Source organism: Hypanus sabinus, unplaced genomic scaffold (genome assembly GCF_030144855.1).
Source record: "Hypanus sabinus isolate sHypSab1 unplaced genomic scaffold, sHypSab1.hap1 scaffold_893, whole genome shotgun sequence".
NCBI classification, from domain to species: Eukaryota; Metazoa; Chordata; class Chondrichthyes; order Myliobatiformes; family Dasyatidae; genus Hypanus; species Hypanus sabinus.
In genome coordinates, this window is record NW_026781746.1 from 86,299 (window position 1) to 108,822 (window position 22,524).

At 51.1% G+C, this 22,524-nt stretch overlaps 1 protein-coding gene across 1 annotated transcript in view; it reads right to left on the reverse strand.

Annotated features, from left to right (window-relative positions):
• Positions 1-19,820, reverse strand: part of LOC132390434 (C-type lectin domain family 9 member A-like) — a 29,076-nt gene extending 9,256 nt beyond the window's left edge. The window contains exons 1-5 of the mRNA XM_059963039.1: positions 19,776-19,820; positions 15,560-15,676; positions 13,461-13,604; positions 10,522-10,664; positions 10,169-10,233 (exon numbers count right to left, since the gene is read on the reverse strand). Coding sequence (XP_059819022.1) covers positions 10,169-10,233; positions 10,522-10,664; positions 13,461-13,604; positions 15,560-15,676; positions 19,776-19,803 — 497 coding nt within the window. The 5' untranslated portion in view covers positions 19,804-19,820. The remainder of the gene's footprint in view (positions 1-10,168; positions 10,234-10,521; positions 10,665-13,460; positions 13,605-15,559; positions 15,677-19,775) is intronic.
• Positions 19,821-22,524: the final 2,704 nt, after the last annotated feature.

Here is a 22,524-nt window from a genome sequence, read left to right on the forward strand (position 1 = left end):
ATAACATAGGCAACATAGAAATATAGAAGAATCTGCAGCACAATTCAGACCCTTAGGCCCGGAAATCGGTGCCGAACATGTCCCTAACTTAGAAAGACCTAGGGTTTACCCATAGACCTCTATTTTTACAAGCTCCATGCAGCCAGCCTGGAGTCTCTCAAAAGCCCCTATCGTATCCGCCCCCACCACCGCCGCCGGCAGCCCATTCCACGCACACACCACACAACGTAAAAAAAAAACTGCCCTGACAACTCCTGTGTACATATTTCCAAGCACCATAACTCAATGCGCTTTTGTGCTAGTCATTTTAGCCTTGGCGAAAGGGGTCTGACTGTCCACACGATAAATTCCTCTCATTATCTTGTACACATCTGTCTGTTCACCGCTCATTCTCCGTCGCTCCAAGGAGAAAAGATCGAGTTCATTCAACCTCATAAGGAATGCTCCTCCATTCCAGCGACAATCTTGTATTTTGGGGACCGCATACCATCGAGGAATGTGTTTCTCATCCACAGTACCACTTTTCCGTTCCCCCAACAAAGACAACCCTATCGACACAGCTCGTCAGATTTCACCCGCCTCCCTGCTGAGTCACAGAATCATAGGCAGTGCCAGAGACCCGACCGGTGAGACATTCCCCTGCTTGGTCATTTGCACCTCTCTCCTCCCATCCAGAACTATCCAACGTGGGTTATCGGTTATTGAGCAGGTTGGCCACAAGGGTTCTCTGCAATGGTTATAGCTGTTTAACCCCTTTCACCTTCCTGTCTGTCACCCAGATTCCTGTATCCTCCACCTTGAGTGTAAGTACCTCTCTATATACCCGCCCTATCACCCGCTCAGCTTCCTGAATGATCCCGAGTTCGTCCAGTTCCAGTTCCAACGTTGTTACGGACAGTGATAGAAGGTGCAGCTGGATGACTTTCCTACAGGTGAAGTTGTCAGGGACTCTGGCGGTCTCCATGCCCTCCCACAACCCGTAAGGAAAGCAGTCCACTCTCCTGCAGGAATGCTCACTGCTCTTTCTAACTGCAATTATAAACGAAACAATTAATAAATTGAAAACAAATCTAGCAACATTTTTATGCCTCTCTCATCGGTCCAGCATCAAATTGATCAGCCTTCTACCTTTCACTCGGACACTGATTACTTGAACAATTTCCGCTGCGATTGCCCACCGCTTTACTCCGAGGTATGTCCGCTCTGCTCCTGTTAATTACACGGATATAGAAATTCAAACAATGAATGAAATTCACCCCACACCGTCCCAACACCCCGACGCGGGATCAGGCACAGATTGAAGCTCCCTCCCCCCGGTCTCTTCACACACTCCGAGGGTCAGAAGCTGCTTTCCTCTCCCCACCCCCAGCACTCCGCCGTTCCAGTCCTCCTTCATTGTGTGTCTGTCTCGGAGACTGTGCGTGTGTTCGTGTTCAGATGGTGAGCAGGGAAGAGCAGAGAAGTGGGAGAGGTTGACGGGGAGGGGGTAGGGAGGGTGTTGGCAGAAAGTGGTCACTGGCAGAAAGTGGTGTGGTACCGCAAGACCGGCCTGTCTACACAGAACCGTGAACAGGATCAGAACCGAGAGATCGACATCCGGAAGAGGGGGTTGGGTATTGTAAGACCAGACGTCACCTCTCCCCCTTCCTCCCCAGATTTCCAGATGAACGGGGGGAGGGCTGTAGAGGAGTGAGAGGGTTGATGGAACCGTGGAGAGTGTAGGGGATTGAACGGGTCAGGTGGACGGGAAGAGGAGATGGTGAAGGAGGAGATAACGGAGACGGCTAAGAGTGCGGGAGACGGAGGGCTGATGGAGTCGGGGTGTGTAAAAATGATTGCGGTGATGGAAATGAAGGTAGGGGAAATCGACATCGGGTGTAGGGTGTAGGGGTGTGCTGATGTAACACCAGACGTCACATCTCCCTCTTCCCCACAATTCCACATTAACACAGAAAGGGAGCGGGGCAGAGGATGCAGCGAGATGACGGAAACCTGGAAGGCTGTAGGGGACGCAGCGTTTCAGAGAGACGGCGAGAGGAGTTGGGGAAGGGGGGATAACAGAGACGGCGTAAGGTGTAGGGGATAAAACAGTAATGGAGACGAGGTGTGTGGAAGGGAAGGTATGAATACAACGGGGGAGGGTGGTGACGTTGAGGATGTCCTGTCTGACTGTGGCGAGGTTGGTCGACGGGGAACGGGGTTGGCGACGAGGGGAGTCGTAGGGGAGAAAGGGGCTGATGGAGACAGGGTAGGGTGCTTGCACTGCTGGTGGTGACAGAGACTGATGGTGTGCAGAAGAGCGAGGGGCTCATGGAGATGGGCAAGGGTTATTGGAAGGGACAGAGTGACTGGAACCGAGAGTGGGGAAGAGGGAGGGACTGACAGAGACGGGGGCGGGGTTGAGGAGGAGAAGTAGGAACAACTGAGGTGTGTAGCGGTGCACAGGAGGGAGGAGTCATGGAGTCGGGGAGGATTTTATTGGAGGGGACCGGTTCTGATGTCGGGCGGGGAGGAGATGACGGAGACGAAGGGGGTTGCAGTTCAGTAACTACACGAGTTGGAAAGTCACGTTGCATTTGAAAAAGACGTTATAGAGGGGCACCATGTTCGGCTCTGCTCGCCCACTTCGCTTCTGTAACCTCTATTTTCTCGGCCGATGTAAGATTCATCCTTCAGGTGGGTGAACCCTCGCAAGGCATCGGGTTCCGAATGTGTTTCTAGTAGGGCATTGAAAACCTTTGACACCAACAGGCTGGAGTGGACAAGGTGTCGGCAGAGAGGAAGGCTAACAAAAGGTTCGCATTCATTTCCCGGGCAAGGAATTAATTTTCAGGCTCTTCTGAGGCCTCGTTTGGAGTGTGTTTCCCTGACACTTCCACTTTAAGACTCGGAATGCAAATTTCTGCCTATCACAATCCTTCCTGGAATGTCTGTAATTAAATGGATTGTACTGAGCACTCAGTGCTCAACCGTCGAAGATCTATTTCTAGCACTGTGGGTTGTGATTGACACTTCGGATGCAGTTACTGCCGTCGTTTATTTTGAGCCTAACTCTGAGTTAATTCCAGACCTGACTCCGCAATTGGGTTGACACCATCCATAACTCCCTGGACACAGAAGTTATTGTGACGTCAGGAGTATGTGACGATTTGGTCTCTCATTGAACGCGCGTAAATTTCTATGGATGTCCGCTGGGGGGCGCTCTGACCAGTCGCATCACCGCCTGGTGTGGAGTCGACGACGCCCAGGGTGGCCAGGGACTTCAGAGGGATGTAGACTCAGCCGGTCCCTTCAAAGGCAACGCCGCTCCCTCCGTCTCGTAGTTGAAACGGTGTTTATCACGATTGCAAGACGAACTCTTCATGGTCGATTTGCACTCTGCATTCGAACTTTCCAGAGTGCCTCTTGTAGACAACATTAGAGGCCACTTTCCTATTAAGAAGTGTTAGACAATCTCAACCGAAGCAAAATAGATCCAGTTGGCAACCCCAAGAGTTTTTTTGGACATATTCCCACTACTCCACTCTCTCCACAGCCCGTGTCGGTCTCTAAACTAATCTCAATATACTGCGATCTCCACGCAGCCCCACGTCAGTCTCCAAACTATTCTCACTACACCGATCACGACCCCGCGTCATTATCCAGACTAATCTCAGGGGATACATCGGGGCACCGAGACGGGCTGTGGTGGTGGGAAGACAGGAGATAACGGAGACGGTAATGGGTGCAGAGAGGAAATGTGTCAGGAAGAAGGTACAGTATTGCCATGTCATGAGTTTGATACAATTTGGTCTCTCATTGTACACCAGCAAATTTCCATGGATGTCCGCTCGGGGGCGCTCTGTCCAGTCGCATCACCGCCTGATGTGGAGTCGTCAACGCCTTGGGTGGCCAGACTCTGCAGAGAGATGTAGACTCAGACAGCCCCCTCAAGGACACTAGCGCTTCACCGTCTCGCAGATGAAATTGTGTTTATCACGACAACAAGAGGAACTCTTCCTGGACGATTTGCATTCACTGCATTCGGACTTTCCAGAGATCATCTTGTACAGGACATTTCCTATCAAAAGTGTTGAACAATCTGAACAGAAGCAAAATAGATTCAGCAGACAACCCCGGGATTTCTTCGAACATTTCCCAGTGCTTCGCTCTCTCTCTCTCTCTTCACGGCCCCGTGTCATTCTCCAGACCAATCTCACTACACATTTCGGGGATCCAGCGGGGCACGAGACGGGTTGTGTCGGTGGGAAGACAGGAGTTGACCGAGACGGTGATGTGTGCAGAGAAGGAGTGTGTCACGAAGACGGGACAGCTTGAAAGGGAGGGAATGTGATGGGAACGGGAGTACTGTAAAGGATGCAGTCTGTGACGGAGACAGGAGTAGTGCTGGAGAGCGAGGGGATTATGCATAGGGGGGGATTGTGCCCTGCTACCGTGAAGGGCGTGACGGTGTGTCGGTAACGTTGGGCGTTGAGTTCGTGTCCCGTTGAGTGCTGTGTCGGTGTCGCGGTGAGAGGGGTGGGTGTCTGTGTTGTAGTGAGGGCTGTGTGACTCTTTCACTGACTATGTCGAGAGGTCGTTCCCTGAGTTTCTGAATGCAGCGTCATATTCCTTCATCTACACCTCCCCCTGCGTTTCCCATCTCATGAGTTCAAAACCCTCCTTGTTCCTCCTGTAGGGCGGTGATCGTAAATCACCGAACAGATGAGACCCTTCGGCCCGCAATGTTGTGATATACCAATTAACCTAAATCCCATCGGCCGTCACACGTCCAACTATATAAATCCCCTGTATATCCACGTGTCTGTCAAAGAGCCAGTGAAACGCCTCTATCGATCTGCCTCACCACTGTCTCTGGTAACACAGTCCAAGCATCCATTAGTCTTCGTGTGAATAAAAAACTTGCCGACCTCATCTCCTTTGAAGTTGCCACCCACACCTCAGTAATAGAGGAAACCAACAATTCCGTCCACTGCTTATGGATTGTGCTCTCTATTCCGGGCAGCATCCGAATAAATCCCTTCTGTATCCTCTCCAAAGACCCCGCACACTTCCTTCAACCGAGCGTCCAGAAATTATTCAGGAATCTCCAAAACGTCAAACCCAATGCCAACTCCTATCTGCCCCTTGGTTTCCCGGCTCTCTCCCCCATCTACAAGGTGTGAACCCCAATCCTCTACATTGAACTCCCTCTCTCCTTCAACACCTCCCATTATTAAAGTGCAGACTCTTCCCTTCCACACAGGTTAAACAGCTCTTCGGCTCCAACTTAGCACGTACATCTTTGCCAGAATAAAAAGCCTGGCCGAATCCACATTTGCCAGATCATTCCGGACTCCAATAAAGTTGGCAAGTCAATTTAGAAACTAATCATGAGGTCAAAAATAACCTTTACAAAAATTACCTTCTATCTAATGGCTTTATCCTCACTTTTTCCCAGGGCTGAAATGTTTGCCACAAGAGGACACGGGTTTAAGGTGCTGGGGAGTAGGTACAGAGGAGATGTCAGGGGTAAGTCTTTTACGCAGAGAGTGGTGAATGTGCCGGAAACGGTGGTGGTGGCGGAAACGATAGGGTCATTTAATAGCCTTTTGGATAGGTACATGGAGCTTAGAAAAATAGAGGGCTATAGGTAAGCCTAGTAATTTCTAAGGTGCGGACGTGTTCGGCACAACATTGTGGGCCGAAGGGCCTGCATTGTGTTGTAGGTTTTCTATATTCCTATGTTTCTATCTTCCTTTTCTCTTGCTGATGAATCCGCCTTGCTGATTGGTTGTTGTTCAAACAAACGCGAGGCACTGGTTTATAATGCACACATTTCCCGCTCCCGAACTCTGATTGGAGGCTGCCCCAAGGGGAAAATATACATGAGTCTCTGACACAGTCAGTCAGACCCTGAGCGAGACTCCTCCATACAATCCCATCATGCACAACTGGAGTCAGACGCTGAGTGAAGCTCCCTCACCAACATTACATCACACAAGTTCGGAGTCTGAAAACGACTGAAGCTCCCTCCGCGCTGTCCTAAAGTTTCGGAAAAGGAGGGCAGCTCCCACTCACCGTCGTATAACGCAATTTTGGAATCAGAGAGCGAATGAATCTCCCTCCACTCTGTCCCGTCACACACTGCTCGGGTCAAACACAGAGTGCGTCTCCCTCCACGCCGTCCCATCACACACTCCCGGGATCAGGTGCAGTGTGAAGATCCCTCCACACCGTTCCATCACACACTCCCGGGATCAGGTGCAGTATGAAGATCCCTCCACACCGTTCCATCACACACTCCCGGGATCAGGTGCAGTGTGAAGATCCATCCACACCGTTCCATCACACACTCCCGGGATCAGGTGCAGTGTGAGGATCCCTCCACACCGTCCCATCACACACTCCCGGGATCAGGTGCAGTGTGAGGATCCCTCCACACCGTCCCATCACACACTCCCGGGATCAGGTGCAGTGTGAGGATCCCTCCACACCGTTCCATCACACACTCCCGGGATCAGGTGCAGTGTGAAGATCCCTCCACACCGTCCCATCACACACTCCCGGGATCCGGTGCAGTGTGAGGATCCCTCCACACCGTTCCATCACACACTCCCGGGATCAGGTGCAGTGTGAAGATCCCTCCACACCGTTCCATCACACACTCCCGGGATCAGGTGCAGTGTGAAGATCCATCCACACCGTCCCATCACACACTTTCCGGAGAAGACACAGAGTGCTTTTCCCTCTCCACCGTCCCAAGGCAGACCCCCGAGATCAAACATGTGATGCTCCCTCGACACTGCCCCATCACATTCTTTCGGGTACAGACACAGAGTGAGTTCCCTGTTCCCCATTCCTTCACACATTCACCGTTCAGATATTGTTTAGTTCAACTGCAACTCCCCGGCCCAACACCCGCACAATCGCATCACACACTACCCAAGTCAATAGGAGAGCTAAACCCCCTCCGTCCTCCACTCTCCCCTCTCAGCAATCCCCAGCGCTCCCCCATCCCAGTCGTCTGGAATTCTGTCCCGGATACTGTGAGTGCGCGTGACAGGATGTGGATTATTCAGCGCGCACGTGCTCCCAGTTTTAATCACCGACTCCAAATCCCGGTCGGGGGTCCGACCCTCTGCAACGGGATGATAGACTCCCTCATCCAGAAACCACAGTCGGTAGCAGCGTTACCGAGCGACAATTTGTGCTGTGGAAGTGGGCGGGGGGGGGGCTGCAGAAGGGCTCGGACACATTAGGAGAATGGGAATAGACGTAGCAGATAGAATGCAGTGCCGGGAATCGTATGGGCATTCAATTTGAAAATAAATAAATAAAATCGTAGAATAGTTTCTTACGGGATGTTTTTTTGTAACCCAGGCAACCTGTTCATATTCTATATCTTCACAGAATGGTCTGGGTCAATTTTGAACCGGCCCAAGAATCTCATGATAACAAGTGTCTATACAAAAGTTTGAACCGCGGGTCTATTTCGTATGTATAAATAACCTATCTGACGTTAATAAATGGGTGATGAATATTTAATTAATTTTAAAGAGATCCAAAATCCATTTCAATAGCTACGGGTCAAATTCGACCCGGAGCAGCCGCAACGTACAAACATCTGCAGCATCTGTACAAAACTATAAAGCTTCAGGGTGTTTTTACTGTTGTCAAATGTCCGAACGGGTCAAACATGACCGGCACAGTGTGTAAGGGTTAAAAACAATCTGCGGTACAGAGGGATTTGGGAGACCTCGTTCAGCTTCCCTAAAGGATTAACCTGCAGCTTGAGCCGGTAACAGCGTTAATGTCAAGAGTACTGGGACGTAAAAGCATTGACGTCATTCTCAGGTTTAATACGTCACTGGTGAGGTCACATTTGTAGAGCGTTCAGGTGAATGATTACGGGATTGGGAGTCGTATTGTAGGAGGAGTATTTGACAGCTCCGGGATATTGCACACCCACACACAGCGATTCAGTAACAGCTTCTTCCCCTACGCCAATGCATCAGCAAAAACTCGACATTTCTGCGTTGTTTATTAATATTTGCAATTTACATTAATTATACATCTTTGCACCGTACTTATGCTTCAAAAGAACAAATTCCAGGGGTTGTTATTTCCAGATAATAATTGAAATAGCGATTCCTGTGGACAACATCCGATAGGGTGGACAGGACACTTGGCCCGCTGGTCTTCACCAGTCACACTGAGTACAGGAGTCGGGAGGTCACGTTGCCGTGGTACAAGACATCGGTGAGGCCGCCCTGCTTTAGGAAAAATGCCGGTGAACTGGATAAACTGTACAGGGAATTCTACGGGGATACTGCCAGAACTCGGAGGACTGAGTTAAAGAGAGCGGGAAGGAAGGTGGGAACATTATTCCCTGGAGCGTAGTTATAACATTTACAGAGTTCCATAAACCCGAGAGGGGCACCGACAGATGGAATGCGCACAGACTTTCACTCAGGGTCGGGTTGTAGAGAACCAGATGGCACAGGATTGAGGTGAGAGTGAGTGGAAAGGAGAAATTGAGAGAGAGATCAGGGAGACGGAGGGATTAGAGAGAACAGGGAGGGGAGGTATAGAGTTCCTGAGGAGGGAAGGTGAGAGAGGTGAAAGAGGAGTGCAGAGGGAGCAGAGAAAGTGCGGGCGGAGAACTTTCGTGGGAATAAGGGGAACTGAGGGGCAGACAGGAAGGTAGAGGGAACTAGGAAGATCGTGACGTGGGTAATGGCGAGAACGAAGGGAATAGACGACGAGAAGGGTTTGTCGTAGTCTGTTAGAGAGAATATGATGGCGACAAGATTAGGAGATGTAGGAGGGAGGTGCAGGGAGGGTGCGGAGAGAATTTGACATGATTTAGGAATGAGAGTGAAGGGGAGAGCAGGAGGAGAATATAGGGGTAGTCACTTGATTTATGTCGACTCCACTGGCTGTTGGCAGAGAACTGGGTCTTTTGAAGAACATCCGGGAACAAAGTTGCTGACCTCTCGCAGATGAAACGCCGATCATGAACACAAAGTATAGTCATTACGCACTGACTGCAGACGCGTATTCCCGAGGACGCCTTGTACAGGAGACTCTGTCCCACATTCCCATCCAGGAGGGGTAAACAATTTCAACAGAGACAAAACAGCTTCAGTAGAGAACCCGATCAGAGTCCGTCCCCAAGCTAATCCCATGAATTCGATCTCTCCTAATTGCCTGTGTGAGTCCCCAAACTCATCCTATTCAACCACTCTCTCCCCACAGCCCCGTGCCGGTACCCAGAAAAATCCCATGGCCCCAATGTCTCCCCACAATCCTGTGTCAGTTCCCATATTAATCGTACTGACCCAATGTCTCCCCACAGCCCCGTAAACTCCCAAACTAATCCCACCCAACCGCTTCCCCGCTACAGTCCCCTTTCAGTCCCCATACCAATCGAACATGCCGACACTCCCCCCTCTGATCTGTTTCAGTCCCCGAACAAACCCCACCGTCCCACCGTCTCCCCACAGTTATGGCTGTCCCGAAATGAATCCCAATGTTCCACATTCTTCCCTCAGCCCTGTGTGGTTCCAGGTTCATCTCGTTGCCCTTTCCTCTACCCAGAGTTTCGTGTCTGTCTCCTGACATATCCCACTAAACCGCGCTCTCCTCATAGCCTCTGGTCCGCCTCCCGACTTATACCACTGGCACCCTCTATCCCACATCCTTGACTCAGTTCACAATCTAATTCCGTTAACCCACTGTGTGTCCGCCGCCCTGTATCGGTCTCCAAACTAATCCATTTGTTCAACTCTCGCCACAGAGATCCGTGTCATTCACCAAACGAATCCCGCCGTTGCTCCCTCTCCTCACAGTCCGGCGAATATCTCCAAAATAGTCCCACTGAACCGCGCTGTCCTCACCCAGATACGTCAGTACTAAAATAAACTCTGTCACTGATCTCTCCCCACTGCCCTCTGGCAGTTTTCGAAATATTCCCACTGCCCTGTCCTCCCCGACAGACACGTTTCGGCCCCAAAATGTTCCCATTCAAACACCCTACCCCCTTCCCAGGTGCAGTCTACAAACAAATCACAATGCCCCTCTATTTTACGACAAAACTACTTCAGTCCGTAAAGTAATCCCATTTTCTCCCGTTAGGACTATATCAATAACGAATCTTCACTCCACAGATTAGTTATAATCTTACCCGTTTTCGCATTTTTCGATCCAGTAAGCAAAGTTGCTGTCAGGAAGATTGTGGAATACAAAGAGCTGAGAAGTTAAATTTAATTCATTATTGCCAAGAATTGAAAACTATCTACGTACCTTCCCTCTATTGATTATAACACGATACTGTGATGGGACGGTGTGGAGGGAGATTCACTATGTATCTGACCCCGGGAGTGTGTGAGGGGAAGGTGTGGAGGGAGATTCTCTTTGTGTCTGACTCGGGGACTGTGCGATGTGACGGTTGGCAGGGGGGTTCACTCTGTGTCTGACCCCGGGAGTGTGTGATGATTCCTGGGTTATTGTGGGATCTTCCCGTGCTGTGACACATACCGCTTCATCCCTTGAATTTATTTCCAGCAGCCTTGAATAACGGATTGAACATTCTTGCTTCGCTTCTTGGAAAGATGTTTCAAACCTGGATACGTAATAACTCCGGTCTTTATTTGTGACCCAGTCCTTGGAACATGTTTGCTCTGAAAATCAGGGACAAGGAACAGTGACACAAAGAATGAATCTCCCTTCACACTTCCCCATCACACACACACGGGTTGACACACAGAGTGAAATTCCCTCCACGCGGTCCCATCACGCACCCCCGAGGTCAGACACAGTGTGAATCTCCCTCCACAAACTCCCGTCGGAAAGTAACAAGGATCAGACACAGTGAAGTTCCCTCCACACCATTCGTCACACACTGCTGTGGGGGTCAGGACACAGAGTGAATAGAACATAGAATAATACAGCACAGTACAGGCCCAGTGGCCCACAATGTTGTGCCGACACTTAAACCCTGCCTCCCATATATCCCCCCTCACCATAATTTCCTCCATGTACCTGTCTAGTAGTTTCTTAAATTTCACTAGTGTATCTGCCTCCACCACGGACTCAGGCAGTGCATTCCACGCACCAACCTCTCTCTAATATCCCCCTTGAATTTCCCACCCCTTACACGAACGCCATGTCCTCTTGGGTTAAGCAGTGTTGCCCTGGGGAAGAGGCGCTGGCTATCTATTCTACTTTATATCTTGTATACCTCTGTCATGTCCCCTCTCCAGACATGCGTCACCGTTCCCGGGGTCAGACGTGTAGTGAAGCTCCGTGCACACTGCCTTTTATTAACGCTCGGGGTCAGACGTGGAGTGAAGCTCCATGAACACTGCCTTTAATAAACGCCCGGGGTCAGACGTGGAGTGAAGCTCCGTGCACACTGTCTTTAATAAACGCCCGGGGTCAGACGTGGAGTGAAGCTCCGTGCACACTGCCTTTTATAAACGCCCGGGGTCAGACGTGGAGTGAACCTCCGTGCACACTGCCTTTTATAACCCCCCGGGTTCAGACGTGGAGTGAAGCTCCCTGCACACTGCCTTTTATAAACCCCCGGGGTCAGACGTGGAGTGAAGCTCCCTGCGCACGGCCTTTTATAAACCCCCGGGGTCAGACGTGGAGTGAAGCTCCCTCCACACTGCCTTTTATAAACGCCCGGGGTCAGAAGTGGAGTGAAGCTCCATACACACTGCCTTTTATAAACGCCCGGGGTCAGACGTGGAGTGAAGCTCCCTGCGCATTGCCTTTTTATAAACGCCCGGGGTCAGACGTGGAGTGAAGCTCCCTGCACACTGCCTATTATAAACCCCCGGGGTCAGACGTGGAGTGAAGCTCCGTGCACACTGCCTATTATAAACGCCCGGGGTCAGACGTGAGTGAAACTCCGTGCACACTGTCTTTTATAAACGCCCGGGGTCAGACGTGGAGTGAAGCTCCATGCACACTGTCTTTTATAAACCACCGGGGTCAGACGTGGAGTGAAGCTCCGTGCACACTGTCTTTTATAAACGCCCGGGGTCAGACGTGAAGTGAAGCTCCGTGCACACTGCCTTTTATAAAAGTCCGGGGTCAGACGTGAGTGAAGCTCCGTGCACACTGCCTTTTATAAACGCCCGGAGTCAGACGTGGAGTGAAGCTCCGTGCACACTGTCTTTTATAAATACCCGAGGTCAGACGTGGAGTGAAGCTCCGTGCACACTGCCTTTTATAAACACCCGGGGTCAGAAGTAGAGTGAAGCTCCGTGCACACTGCCTTTTATAAACACCCGGGGTCAGAAGTGGAGTGAAGCTCCATGCACACTGCCTTTTAAAAACGCCCGGGGTCAGACGTGGAAAGAAGCTCCGTGCACACTGCCTATTATAAACACCCGGGGTCAGACGTGGGGAGAAGCTCCGTGCACACTGACTATTATAAACACTCGGGGTCAGACGTGGAGAGACGCTCCGTGCACACTGCCTTTAATAAAAGCCCGGGGTCAGACGCAGAGAGAAGCTCCGTGCACACTGCCTTTTATAAAGGCCCGGGGTCAGATACTCCCGGGGTCAGTTACAGAGGAAAGCTCCCGCAACACCGCCACTCACACGCTCCCCGGGTCAGACAACAGAATTTAGATCCTCTACAAAGTCCAATAACACACAGCCTGATCAGGCACAATGTGAATCTCTCTCTCTCCACGGCCCCATTACACACTCCAGCGTTCAGAGACAGAAAGAAACTCCCTCTGTGCACACGACGAATATCGGTGTGAATCTCCATCCTTACGTCCCGTCACGCATCTCCTGGCGGGTCACAGTGTGAGGCTCTCTCTGGACCGTTCCATCACACCCACCTGTGTTTTCACACAATGCGAAGCTCCGCCCACACCCTCCAATGGCACACTCACGGGGTCAGACTCCCTCCACAATATCCAAACACACAATCCGGTGTCACATAGAATAAACCCTCCATCTGCACCGTCCCATCACACACTCCTGGAATCAAACACAAACGCTCTCTCTCTACGATCCCATAACACACTCCCGTATTCAGACACAAAATGAATCCTCCTCTGCAACTTCCCATCATTCACTCCCGGATTCCGACACAGAGTGAATCCCCCGCTACACCGTCCCATCACACACTCCCACATTCAGAGTAAAACGTTCTCTCCACGGTGCCATAACACACTTCAGGGGTCCGACATGGGGTGAATCTCTCTGTGCAGTGTCCCATCGCAGAACCCCACAGTCTGACACAGAGTGAAGTTGGATCCATACTGGATTCAGTGATAGAGTGAAGTTTCCTCCACGCATCTCCATCACACACTCACCGGGTCAAGCACAGATTGAATCACCCTCCATACCTTCTCTTCACACACTCCCGATATTAAGCACTGAGTGACGCTTCCTCTCTCCATGCCTGCCCTGTGATGAGGAGCGGGTGAAAGAGGGGGATGATGCCTCACCTCTGCTTCTGGTCAACAATTCGCAGATCTGGTGATGGAGATCGGACAGATTAGATTTGAGCGCTGAAAGCTTGGATTGAAGGGATGAGTTTAACTGATGGTAGTTTCGGTGGCAGGTTTCCTTAGACTGACGAATCTGTGACACTGAGAGAGATGGTGAAGGATGTTTAGCCTTTGCAGTGACACGTGAGTCAGCGCCACGCTACCAAACTGGTCACGGAGATTATACCCATGTAGCAATATCACAATTACAGCACGGAATCAGGCTATCTCGGCCCTTCTAGTCCGTTCCCAACGCTTACTCTCACCTATTTTCAACGCACTGCACTCAGCCCATAACCCCCCATTCCTTTACTGTCCATGTACCTATCCAATCTTACTTTATATGACAATACCGAACCTGCCTCTACCACTTCTGCTGGAAGCTCGTTCCACACAGCCACCAGTCTCTGAGTAAAAAAAATATTTCTCGTGTTACCCCTAAACTTTTGCCCCGTAAGTCTCAACTCATGTCCTCTTGCTTGAATCTCCCGTACTCTCAATGGGAAACGCCTATACACGTCAACTCTATCTATCCCCCTCATAATTTCAAATACCTCTATCAAGTTCACCCTCAACCTTCTACGCTCCAAAGAATAAAGACCTAACTTGTTCAGCCTTTCCCTGTAACTCAGGTGCTGAAAACCAGGAAACATTCTAGTAAATCTTTTCTATACTCTCTCTATCTTGTTGACATCTTTCCTATCATTCGGTGACCAGAACTGTACACAATACTCAAAATTTGGCCTTACCAATGTCTTGTACAATTTTAACATTACATCCCAACTCCTATACTCAATGCTCTTATTTATAAAGGCCAGCATACCAAAAGTTTTCTTTACCACCCTATGCAGATGAGATTCCACCTTCAGGGAGCTATGCACCATTATAATTTTGTTGTGTCAGTGTCACGGTGAAGGGTGTCACAGTGAAGGACGTGCTGATGGCACAGTGCGAGGCGTCGGCGCCACATTGTGGGGCGCGTCTGTGTCACGCTATGATGTACATCAATGTCCCGATGAAGATTTTGTTGATGTTACAATGGGGGTCTGCGTCAGTATCATGCTGGACATGTCCGATTTCCTGTGAGGGACGTGTGAGGAAACTGTGAGGAGTTTCTGTGCCCCGGCGAGTGGCGTGCCGGATCACAATGAAGTGTAGCTCGATGTCAAGTCGAGGAAAATGCCAGTGTGGTTGCCCTTGTGGTGTCACCGTGGGTGGAGTATCTGTGTCATGTGTGGGGTGTGCTGGTCTCACAGAGCGGGGTATGTCAGTGTCACGGTGAGAGACATGTCATGGCCACGCTGTGTGTGAGACGGTCACGCTGAGGTGGGTCTCGGTGTCACAGAGAGTACTATGTTGGTGTCATTGTGAATTTAGGTGTCAGTATCACGTTAAGGGGTTTGCCTGTGTCAGGGTGAGGTGTGGGGCATTGCCTGAGCGAGCGGTGCATCGGTTTTTGTGTAGAGGAGCGATACTGTCTCGGTAAAGGATGTTAATGCGATTTCTGTGTCACGGTGTGGTGCGGACTGGATCACGTTGTGGAGCGTGGAGATGTCACGGTATGCGGTACCTCAGTGTCACGGTGAAGACCGTGTCGGTGTCACTGTGAGGTGTGTTTCGGTGTCGCTTAAGGAATTTATCAGTGACACGTTCAGGGGCATGTCGATATTACAGTGAGGAGTAAGTTGCGGTCAGTGTGCCTGTCACGGCGATGGGGTATATCAATGTCCTGGTGAAGGTTTTGTTGATGTTACAATTGGGGACTGGGTCATGTTTGTGTCACGGCGATGTAGTGTCAGCGTCGCGGTCAGGAGTATATCTGTGTCTCGTTGAAGGTCGTGACCGTGCTACGGCAACAGCATTGTTGATGTTATGGTGAATGGCGCGTCGGTGTCAGGACGAGTCTTGATTGTGTTACGGTAAAGGCCGTGTTTTTATCACGGTCAGGGGTGTGTCCGTGTTGTGGTGATGGGGTTTTAATCGGTGTTACGGCCATAACAATTTATTCCACTCTCTTTACGTATGGTGTGACTCCACTGGGAGAACGTTCCACTCACCATGGATCGAGAGACCGGCCACAGTCACGATAATGGCTGACGTAACTAGGCAGATTAGGCAGATCAGACGGTGCGGTCTATTTCCGATCTTTCCTTTCGGATGCTGTTCATGCGCAGCTGTGGAGAGACCACAAGACCATGCGATGATAAGAAATGGCAGCAGAAGGAGGCCATTCGGTTATTCAAGTCTGCCCCGCCATTCAGTCATGGGCTGAACCAATTCTTCCGTCATCCCCACTCCCCTGCATACTGCAAATACCCTTCGATATCCCGGCTAATCAAGAAACTATAGATCTCTGCCTGAAATGCACCAAATGATTTGGCCTCCACAGCCGCTTGTGGCAACAAATTCCACAGCTTTACCAGTCTCTGACTAACTCGTAACTTAGCTGTATCTCCGTTCTAAATGGACTTTCTTCAATCCTGAAGTCGTGACCTCTTGTCCTAGACTCCCCTATCACGCGGAATAACATATTGTATCTAATCTGTTCAGGCCTTTAGACAATCGGAAAGTTTCTGTGAGATCTCCCCCCCCCCTCAGTCTCCTGAACTCCAGGGAATACAGTCCAAAAGCTCCAGGTGTTCCTCATACAATAACCCTCCCATTCCTGGAACCATTCTGGTGAATCTTCCCTGAAACCTCTCCAATGTCAGCACATCCATAAGGAGCCCCAGACGGCAGAGAATACTCCAAGTGTGGTCTCCGAGTGCCTCAACATCATATCCCTGTTCTTATATTCCGTACCTCTAGAAATCAATGGCAACATTGCACTCGCCTTCTCCACCCCCGACTCAAACTGGAGACTGACCTTCAGGGTATCCAAGTCCCTTTGCATTTTGAATGTTCTGTCCATCTAAATAGTCTTCCGCCCGTTCATTTCACCCACTAATGTGTGTACGCATACATTTTCCCAACGTTGTACCTCATTTAGGGTAAGATACGCTCGAGTATTTTATAGAAACATGGATAGATACCCCACACAGAAATAGGGTGTTTTAAGAGACTTCTGGACAGGTACAGGGAACTTTGAAAAATAAAGGGCGAACAGGAAGTCTCGTCATTTCTATTGTAAGGACATGTTCGGCACAACTTTGTGGGCCGAAGGGACTGTGTTGTGCTGTAGGTTTTACATGTTGGCTGACGGTGTCCTGTGGTGTTCCACAGGGTCTCGTTGTGTCCGCTTATTCTTCTATTATGTCAAAGACTTGGATGCTTGAATTAATACTCCGGTTTGAGTTTGCATACGACGTGAAGATTGCTGGAGGACAGGGAGCTTGGAGGAATGAAGGAGTCTGTAGGAGGACGGGAGATACAGGTCGACAGGCTGCTGAAGAAGGTGTTCGACACGTTTGCCTTCATCAGTCAGGACACTGAGTCCGGGAGTCGGGAGGTCACATCCCAGTTGTACAAGCATCGGCCAGGAGGCACTCGGATTTCGGTTCAGTCTTGGTTCCCCCTGCTGTGGGAAAGATGTAACTGAGCTGGAAAGAGTGCAGAGGGAGATTTCCCATGATGTTGCCCGAGCTCGAGGGACTGAGTTATGAAGTGATGTCGGGCAGTTCAGGACATGATTCCTTGGAGCCTGGGAGTGACCTCACAGAGGGGCTTTGTTCGTTGGAGTGTACGGGTGACCTCACAGAGGGGCTTTGTTCGTTGGAGTGTACGGGTGACCTTACAGGGGGGCTTTGTTCCTTGGAGTGTACGGGTGACCTCACAGAGGGGCTTTGTTCGTTGGAGTGTACGGGTGACCTTACAGAGGGGCTTTGTTCGTTGGAGTGTACGGGTGACCTCACAGAGGGGCTTTGTTCCCTGGGGTGTACGGGTGACCTTACAGGGGGGCTTTGTTCGTTGGAGTGTACGGGTGACCTTACAGAGGGGCTTTGTTCCTTGGAGTGTACGGGTGACCTCACAGAGGGGCTTTGTTCGTTGGAGTGTACGGGTGACCTTACAGAGGGGCTTTGTTCGTTGGAGTGTACGGGTGACCTCACAGAGGGGCTTTGTTCCCTGGGGTGTACGGGTGACCTTACAGGGGGGCTTTGTTCCTTGGAGTGTACGGGTGACCTCACAGAGGGGCTTTGTTCCTTGGAGTGTACGGGTGACCATACAGAGGGGCTTTGTTCCCTGGAGTGTACGGGTGACCTCACAGAGGGGCTTTGTTCCTTGGAGTGTACGGGTGACCTCACAGAGGGGCTTTGTTCCTTGGAGTGTACGGGTGACCTCACAGAGGGGCTTTGTTCGTTGGAGTGTACGGGTGACCTTACAGAGGGGCTTTGTTCGTTGGAGTGTACAGGTGACCTCACAGAGGGGCTTTGTTCGTTGGAGTGTACGGGTGACCTTACAGAGGGGCTTTGTTCGTTGGAGTGTACGGGTGACCTCACAGAGGGGCTTTGTTCCTTGGAGTGTACGGGTGACCTCACAGAGGGGCTTTGTTCCTTGGAGTGTACGGGTGACCTCACAGAGGGGCTTTGTTCCTTGGAGTGTACGGGTGACCTCACAGAGGGGCTTTGTTCCTGTGAGTGTACGGGTGACCTCACAGAGGGGCTTTGTTCCTTGGAGTGTACGGGTGACCTTACAGAGGTGTACAAATCCATGTGGGTCACATCAGCTACAGTCACGGACGAGAGCTTAGACGGTGAAGGTGAGAGAGGACAGAAATTTAATTGGGCACCCAACAGACTAATTTTTGTACCCAAATGCTTGTCGGTATGTGGGACGTGAAGCTAAAAATGTGGCTGAAGGAGGAAAAATTGCATTATTTAGAAAAACACACACAGTTCTGCATATAACACGTGACGTGTCCACAGTGACGTCATAATTGTGAACTCTGACCTGATTGTGCATTGGTTGGCAGCTTGCGGAGTCCTGCGGCAATGGGAGGAGCCTGATCCTCATCGATGACGGGCTCGTCGTTCGGTAAATTCACCTCTGCGTAGGTGCTCAGATCGCCTGGGACGCAGAGCGAGGTAAGATAAGAGAGAAGGTGATAGAAAGAGGAGTGAGGGCAGAGAGAGGGAGCAGAAAAAGGCGAAAGGTGAGTAGGGAAAGTGTGGGTTAAGTAAAGGGGGGAAAGGATGTGAGGGAACGGGGAACACGGGGGGAGAGGTGATGATAGATGGATAGAGAGGAGGAGACAGTGGTGAGCGATAGAGGCAATGAGCGGGAATATAGGAGAGAGAGAATTGGAATGAGAATGGTTAGGGGAGACGGAGAGAGTGGCAGAGGAAGAGAGAGCGCTGGAAGAGGGTAAGAGTGAGGGGAGGGACTGGGACGAGAGAGAGCAAAGAGAGCGGAGGGAGATAGGAGAGTAAGGTTAGTAGAAAAGTGGGATACCGAGAGGGTAAGAAACAGAGGAAGAGAAAGAGAGATTGCGAGAGAGGGGAAAAGAGGAAGGGACAGATAGAGAGAAGAGGTGGCGGAGCGGGAGATACACGGAAAATGGGGAGAAGGGAAGAGAACAGTTTGAGAGGGGAGCGGAGATAGCCGGAGGTGAGTGAATGAGCGTTGAATGAGGGAAAGAGTAAGAAGGAGAGTGCGAGGGTGCGGAAGGGAGAAAGGGGGAGTGTGATAGACGGGCGAGTATGGAGAGTTGGGCAAGTGAGGGAAGGGGAGGGAGGTTGACATTTGGGAGAAGGGGAATTGGTTGGAAGACGAGAGGGGAAAGGGCATGGGGAGAGAGACGGATGGGGAGAGATATAAGGAATTTCGATAGATGTGCGAAATTAGAGTGAGTAGACAGAGAGAGGGGCAAGGGTGGTAAAATATGGAGAGGTTGAGAGGGGAATGAAAGATGTGTGAGAGGAAAGGTGGTGGAAGGCAAAGCTGAGGAAAAAGGGAGTGGAAGAATGGAGGGAAAGCGCGGAATGGAGGAGAGAGAGACGGAGACAGTGATCAGAGCAGAGAGAAAGGTGGTTCGAAAGTTGAGAGAATCGTTCAAATTTTCTACAGGGCTGCCTCCTTTCCGCTTCTTCCACGACTCCCTCATCACCACCCCTCCAATGTTGTTTCCTTTTTATCGACCCTCCCACAGAAGTCCCTCCTCTCCGAGCACTCCCACGGTGTTCCCTCTGCTCCGTGCTCCCTCCTCAATGTCCTTTTCCCCTCAGCGACCACTCGCACAGCAAACCCTCTTCACCGAATTCCACGCCACACCCACCACTCCACGCCTCCCAGAGAATCTCCTGCTTAGCGCCCCCTCCCACAACACTTCCTCCTCACCCGATCCCACAGGGCTCTGTCCAGACATCCAGTCACGAAGGCACCATCCACACCAAACACCGCCTCCCGCTTCCAAAGTGCTGAACGCTCACTGTCCGTCCCAGAGCGCACCGTCCACACCGACCCTCCCACAGAGCTCCCTCATCATGGTCTACATCACGAGTTCCCCCTGACGTATTCTGCAGCAGTGAATCATCGGGGTCAACGGTACTTTGCCCTGAGATCTCCCGAAAGGAATGGACACGTCACCTAAGCACAGTCAATCCAACAAAGATGAAACTGACCTTCATCTCTCCGGACCCGGGGCGCCAAGGTGGACGTGACATTCATTTGCACGTACGATACATCCGGTACAGCTGGGGATAGAACATCTGAGGGTGAGAATCTGGAAGAGGCTTCCTCCTCAAAGTCGCACCACGCATTCCAGGGGTCAGACGCAGAGTGAATCTCCCTCCACACCGTCACAACACACATTCCCGGGGTCAGACACAGAGTGAATCTCCCTCCACACCATCACACAACACACTCACGGTTGAGACACAGAGAGAAAATCTCTCCACACAGTTCTATCACACATTTCTTGGACAGAAACACAGTGCAGCTCTCGCCACACTGTCCATTCACAGATATAGAAACCATACCGCCGTCTAGCATTTTGGCGGTGAATTGCAGAGCGACGCAGACATACCAACGCACAGATATAAATGCTCACAACAGCGCAGGCCACTTACAAAGGCTACGCCTTAGGCTACTGCGCAGAGTATAAATCAGCCTTAAAACTCCCTTCACAGCGACTCCTCATGAGCTCCCGGGGTCAGACACCGAGTAAAACGCCCTCAGCACCGACCGACCACTCCACATCCCCGGGGTCAGCCATGGAGAGTAGCTCCGTCCATGCTATCGTATATCATACTCCCAGGGTCAGAGACAGCCGTAACCTCTCTCCCTCTCTGCGCACCACTCACCTCCCGAAAGAGCTTATGGGTCCGTTCCTGTGAACCGCATTTTCTCATAGGTCCCGCTCTCGTCCATCCTGTCGAGTCTCTGAGCTCCTGAAAGGGACGGGACCTTCGGGACAGGAAACCCGGAGTGGGACACCGTGGTCCACTAACAGCCGATGAACAGCCGATAAAGAGAGGGACCGAGATGAGAGAGGAAGTGCGGGGAGGAGAGAGATTGTGTCTGCGGGAGAGGTTGGTTGAGGGAGATGAGATTGGCGGGGGCGGGGTGATGAGAAATAGAGAGAGGAGAGAGATCTGGAGAGTGACTGACCAAACGACACACCCCAGCGCACACTCGACTTCCTTGTCATCTATCTTATCGCCCGGCATTCTCTCTCTCTCTCTCTCTCTTACTCCATCTCACTCTCACTCTCATTCTCCCTCTCCGACCTTTCTCGTCTTATCACTCTCTCCTTTCCTTCTTCTCTTCCTTTCTCTCTCCCATTCCCCTTTTCTCTCCTAATCGCACTTGCTCTCCTTCTACATGTCCCAGTACACTTTCCGCCTCCGACCTCGCGGGTGTGGAAGAGTTTTGCGTTGCTTAGCTCGGCACACGCAGCCGTCTCTCAGCTCTCCTATTCCCCCAATATCGGCCCTCCTCCCAAGTTCGCGCCTTCTGCCTTCTTCATTTCTCGTTCCCTTCCCTCCACAACCTCTTTCGCTTCCCCTTTTCCACCCCACACCTTTCCTCTTTCTCCCTCCCCTACTCGTCCCTCCCCCCCTCACCACCCACTCTCTGTATCCCTCACACCTCACCCGCTCCTTCTCTCCCCTTCACCATTCCTCCCTTCCCCACCACCTCCATACCTCTGGCCGTTCCAGAAGTCCTGACCGGTGAGTCTGCCTCAGAGACTGCGCGTCTGTGTGTGCCTGTGAGACTGAGAACCGTTGTGGTGTGGAGGGAAGAAGAAGGAAGGGGAGGCGAGGAGAGGGCGGGGACGGAGTGTTGACATTGCACATACGACAGGAATCACATGACAGGCCTATCCACACAGAACTGTTGAGAGGCTCGGAACCGCGGGACTGATATCCGGTTGATAAATTGAGTTAAACCAGGCGTCAAAACTTCCCATTCTCCTGAAAAATCCCGTGAAGAGAGAAAGGGAGATTTGTATAGGAGGGGTCGGGTTGCCACCAGAGATATGGAGGGCTGTTGGTGATGGAACGGTACTCGCAAACAGAGACGCGTCGGGAAGGGTGGGAATGAGGGAGAAGGGTGCAGTGGAGCAAAGAGGTGACTGAGTTGGGTGTAGAGGGGTAGGTGGTTGGGACGGAGACGGCAGAGGAGTCAGGAACTCATGGAAATGGTCAGTGATGAACAGGAGGGCTGGGATGAGTAGACACCTCGTCTTCTGTCGACTCTGTTTCGGGCACAACGTCAGAACATCCTTCAGGTGGATGAACCCTCTCAGGGTGTCAGTCCACTATGATGTCCTCAATAGGGATCTACAGACCTGTGTCAACCATCAGACTGGATTTAAATGGAGAGAAAACTGAAATAACTGGGAGACCTCGGGCAGGGTTCCTTTCAGGTTAACTTTTCGGTTGAATTGGTGACGAGGAAGGCAAATGTGATGATAGCATGCATATGAGGTGAGCCAGATTATATAAATAAGGGTGAAACGTTGAGACTGAGTCAGACACTGGCGAGGCCTCATTCGAGGGACGGATGAGCTTCCATTGTGATGGTTCAAAGCCGGTTCACAGGAATGATGCCGGGTTTGAATGGGTTGACATATGGCGACAAT